Genomic DNA, 5,075 nt, shown 5'->3' with positions numbered 1-5,075 from the left:
CATAAAGAAAAATAAAAGTCCTCCCTCATCTTCTTTAATCAAACATATTATGTGCAAATAAGAACGAAAGCACAAAGCAAAAAATTAAAAAGTACGTTTGAAATTCCAGCAACATCTGGTGCTGTGGTGCATATTCACAACTTGTTACGAGTGTATTGGACATATATTTAGAATCAAATAATTTTTTCGTAAATTTTATATATATATATATATTAACTTATATGGGTAAAACCGTCAATATAGACTACGTCTGTTGGATCGATCTGGCCTAATTCGGGATTTAATAGGGGTGGGCTAATATTTTTGAAGCTCATTTAAGAAAAAATGATTTCTTACCCCTGCATAAGTAAGTCTACTGATTTGAGGGGCTTGAAAAATATCGATAGAATTAAGTTTCTTTCTAATAATGAAGGCCAAACAAAATGGTGCATGTAATTTGATTTACCTTTTTTAATAAAATAATCTCATATTCAATAACTATTTTGAAGCTCAATTAACTAAAATTCACTTCAATTTGTTTCTTGTTAGCGTTGGAATGAATAAAATATTTTTACTATCAATTAGTAAAAAAGATATGTATTCATTTCTTAACATTGTCATTATACAATCTAATTATTGTTTCGATTATAAAACAGTGAAACAATTCTCTTATCTAATATAAATTAGAAAATGAGCTTGCATACTCAAGCTTCTTTGTGAGTAGTTGGGGGATTTGAAGGGTGACAATTCAAAATTCAAATAATTGAAGTTCAATAGTGAAGCATGGGATAGGGAAAAGAAAATTGTTCTACTAAATTGATAACTAATCATAATTATAAAATTTAATTCAAAATATAAAAACATATAGAAATAATTATAGCTTACCTAATAGAAAAAAGATCGAACGACAAAAACAATGAAAGTCATGTTTAGCCAATCTCCAAACCTCAAAAACTGAACATTAGTCTAGTGGGTTATTAAAGTGTGATTCAAATAATAAAAGTAGTAACTTCTTTTTTAGCTGTTTAAATCATAATAGATAAGGGTAATATAGCATATTATAAAAATGTATTAAGAGGAATTAGTATAAAAACCAAATGAATTACCAAGCATAATCTTTGTTGTAAATGTTAAAAGATTCAGTCTCTAAATAGAGATTAATTTCGCAAAACAGATAACACATTCAAAAATCAGCAATATGATGCTGGAGTGTGTAATAGAAACAAAGTTGAAATAAGAAAATCCAACAAGATACTACTAATGGTAAAAGTAGGTTGGCAAATACTTCTAATGGAAACTCTATCAATGTGCATTCAAACATCAGCACTTCCTCAAGCCTTGTAGCCTCTGCTATTTCTCTTTCCTCTTGCTCGCTCAAACTTCCTTCCCTTTGCGCGAACATAAGGCTTTGTGTGGCTGTGTGGGACACCAGGTGCTTTACCAAAGTGCTTAACGGCCTCCCTTGAGTTCTTTGGACCCCTAAGCAAAATCTGATCAAGAAAGCATTGCAAAACAAATGACTAGCCAATGTTAGCTTCTACCATGAATACATAATCATTTCCTATGCAGGACGAGGGAACAGTGATTCAAACAACAATTCTAAAAACACCTCGGTTTGTTATTATATACTAGTGAAGAGCACTACAGCATATTCTCTAATTATTCACTTGATTGATGAAAGAAAAGGCATAAAAATGCAAACTGATGAGAGAGAGAAGTTCCGTACAGTGTTCTGCCCAAGAGGGGCTCTGAGAGCGAGCTGATCAAAGGTCAAACATTCTCCTCCAGCCTTCTCAATCCTAGCTCTAGCTGTTTCAGTGAATCTCAATGCAGTAACCTTGATTTTTGGGACTTCATAAGCTCGAACATCATCGGTAACAGTCCCAACAACAACAGCAATATTGTCCTCCTATCATCATCATACACAAGCCAATTCAGATAAACTGCATAGTACTTCAGTAATATCAAGGGCTATTTGCTTTGCTGTACAAGAACAAACAATCCTGGAACATAACTCTGATTACAGATCTAACATTTGAATTCTAATATAAAACTCTGCATGGTTGAGTCATAGATTATGCATTGCATATATAATCATGGGACATAACTTTGCTGTATATGCAAAATTATGCATCACTTCATACAATGTAGGATAAAAAATAAAAGGTCATTCAGAAAAGTTGTATACAAAGATAACCCCCTCCACCTTATTCAATAAAAAAAGTGTTTTGAGCAACCTCGGGAGTATTTTTTCCATTTTCATAGTAATCCTGATACTTATATTATTCCATCCACTAGAATGGATAACTTATCACAGCGAATATAAGTCATCCTAGGATAAGTAACGAAAAAAAGGAAATATGCAGTAGTTAATTTCTATCACAATACTATATATTCTTGTCCGGCATATAAATGGCCCTCAAGTGTATTAATTATATAAGTATTAAGCTATATTGTACACTCTGATATGTGAATTCCTCACTCCTTTAGTCCTAATCGCTGCATATTACTACTTTTTAGCAATTTCATTAACATAAATGCTACACAGGACGTCTTTAATACCATTAACAATTTAACGATACAAGTATAAAGCAAGAACATTTTGATAACTGCTCGCTGTAGATGTGTTAAATCAAAGATCACTAGCAGGCTTGTTTGGACGGTTGTTACCTTGTATTTCATTGTGTTGTTGGATAAATAGACGGTTAGTTTGATTGTTATAAAAATTTTATTGTATGGTAACACTAAATAAAGGCACATTTGATAGGTCTAGCTCTACACTGTATGCTATTTACTTGTAAGTTTATAATTCAAATTATTGATCATAATATTACACATCGACATAAAATGATACAATCAATACAACATTATGAAACTATCCAAACAGTGTAAGGTGAAACAAAGCTAAAATGAATGAATAAAATACCTTTCCAGTCATGTAAGTAACCAAACGTGATAGAGACAAAGGAGCTTTATTGATCTTGCTCATGAAGAGTCTCTTCAGTATCACAGCATTGAACTTACTACCAGTCCTCCGTGATAGAAATCGGTACAACTATTATTCACACAATTAAACATCCAATTCTCAGTATAGTAACCAAAAATGCACTAAATCTATAAAGACAATAGTGAAATAAAATACCTTGACGAGAAGCTTGAGATAAACATCGTCGGATTTTGGTGCAATGCGCTTAGTCTTTTTGGACTTACCTCCGGCAACTAGATCGATACCCTAAATAGAAAATCAAAATAACAAAATCAAGCTATGGCGTCCGTGAAAACAAATGCAGGAATATTCTAAAAAAAATTATTCACCATGATGCTCCGCCTGCTGCTTCTACTTTCCTCCGCCGCTGCCTGCTGCTGATAGGTTTTTCTGTTCGGAGAATGGAAAAATATGATGAAGATTCTTTTTAACCCTTTTTGAATAAAACCCTAATACAGATTTTTAATGGGCTTGGTTGGTGACAGCCCAATAGGCCCAAGATACTATGTGTGAAGGAGATATCCACAAATAAGAACTTTTTTAGTACGATTATTTAATTTTTGTTCCGTTTAAAAAAAAGTTTAAGGGCCCGTTTGGCCATAAATTTTGCAAGTAAAATTTGGGAAAAAACTTGACAAAATTTTGTTTGTCCATACACTTTTTTATTATTTGGCAAATTTTTTTGGCAAATTTTTCAAATTCCCAAATACTAGAAAAAACTAGTATTTGGGCCGAATTTCATTATTTGGAAAGTTTTAGAAATTCAATTTTTACCCTTAACTTTTTATTTTATAAAAAAAATATATTTATTGATACCAACCAATTCAATTAGCTCCCTTCTACATGCATTCTTTTGATTTCATACATTCATTTGTTACAATTAGTCTTAATGAACTAGCTACTAAATAAAACATGAATTGCATTAATTTTATTTTGGTAGATAAATATTACGTTGTTGATGCTGGTCTACGGAATACAAGAGGATTTTTAGCTCCATTCATTGGAATGCGCTATCATTTGCAGGACTACCGGAAGTGAAAGAGAGCCTAAGAATGGAAAAGAGCTATTTAACTATAGACATGCTTCTCTACGCAATGTAATTGAATGAACTTTTGGTGCGTGGAAAAGTAGATTCAGAATACTAAGACAAGGCATGAACAACCATGAATGTGACATGCAAGTGAAAATAGTAATTGCTTGCGCTGTATTGCATAATTTTTTACGTGAACACCAAAGTAGTGATGGAATATTCAATGAATATGAAAATGATGATATGGTTGTTAATGAAAGTGACGAACTACTGGCTTAGGGTAACAACATTGCTTCATCTTCTCGATCGTCTGATTCGAAAATGCAAGCTCATCGAGAAGAGATTGTTCATAAAATGTGGGAAGATTATATTAAAGAATAGGTTGAACTCTTTCAGATGAGAAAGCATAGGTTCTTCAGTGATTGCAATATTTATTTCCTTTTGTTTTCTTCTCTCTTTTTTTCCCCGAATTTATATTAGTTGTATTTTCATTATCATGATTTGTACCAAGACCTTTTACTATACGAATATTTACTGTAATGATTCTTGTTGATTTGTTGCGGAAGTCATAAATCTTGTTACGTGAGATTTCTATTGTGCTATGTAATACAAATTTATGGTTAGTTTGATAGTTTTAAAAACTTATGTGTATAAATCATATTTCTTAAAAAAATGAAATATGTTTCTCAAATTCTATGGCCAAACACATGGTAAAATTTCACCCAAATTTTCATCCAAATAATATTTGCCAAAAATATTTGAATATCTATGGCCAAACGCTAGCTAAATTTAATCATAAACTCTAATGAGCAAAACTTGTCTTGTTACGATTTTTGATAAATTACCCCTTTTTGAGATCAGTTTGACCAGGGCTCAAATCAGACTTCACCGAGTAATGAGAAACTTAGGACCTAGGTACGTAAACTTGCTAGTCGAAAAGAGATCTTCGCCTTTAGATATTCACATTCTCACTCGTTTCTCTCCCTCTGCTCGACTCTCTCGCTTTGTAGAATAGAAGGGCATAAATTGTGTTTCTGTTTTGTATAAAGCGAGAGAAAATTGTATATACACATGCAAAAA

At 32.2% G+C, this 5,075-nt stretch overlaps 1 protein-coding gene across 1 annotated transcript; it reads right to left on the bottom strand.

Moving 5' to 3' along the window:
* Nucleotides 1–1,112: 1,112 nt before the first annotated feature.
* Nucleotides 1,113–3,648, bottom strand: LOC101267842 (large ribosomal subunit protein eL18y). The gene is made up of 5 exons (XM_004247356.5): nucleotides 3,295–3,648; nucleotides 3,122–3,211; nucleotides 2,906–3,034; nucleotides 1,706–1,888; nucleotides 1,113–1,469 (listed from the first exon to the last, which is right to left on the bottom strand). The coding sequence occupies exons 1-5, from the start codon at nucleotides 3,295–3,297 to the stop codon at nucleotides 1,311–1,313; spliced, it is 564 nt and encodes a 187-aa protein (XP_004247404.2). The 5' UTR covers nucleotides 3,298–3,648; the 3' UTR covers nucleotides 1,113–1,310.
* Between the last annotated feature and the right edge of the window lie 1,427 nt (nucleotides 3,649–5,075).

Source organism: Solanum lycopersicum, chromosome 9 (genome assembly GCF_036512215.1).
Source record: "Solanum lycopersicum chromosome 9, SLM_r2.1".
NCBI lineage: Eukaryota > Viridiplantae > Streptophyta > Magnoliopsida > Solanales > Solanaceae > Solanum > Solanum lycopersicum.
Note: the sequence above shows the minus strand (reverse complement) of the source record. Positions and strands in the feature narration are given on the sequence as shown.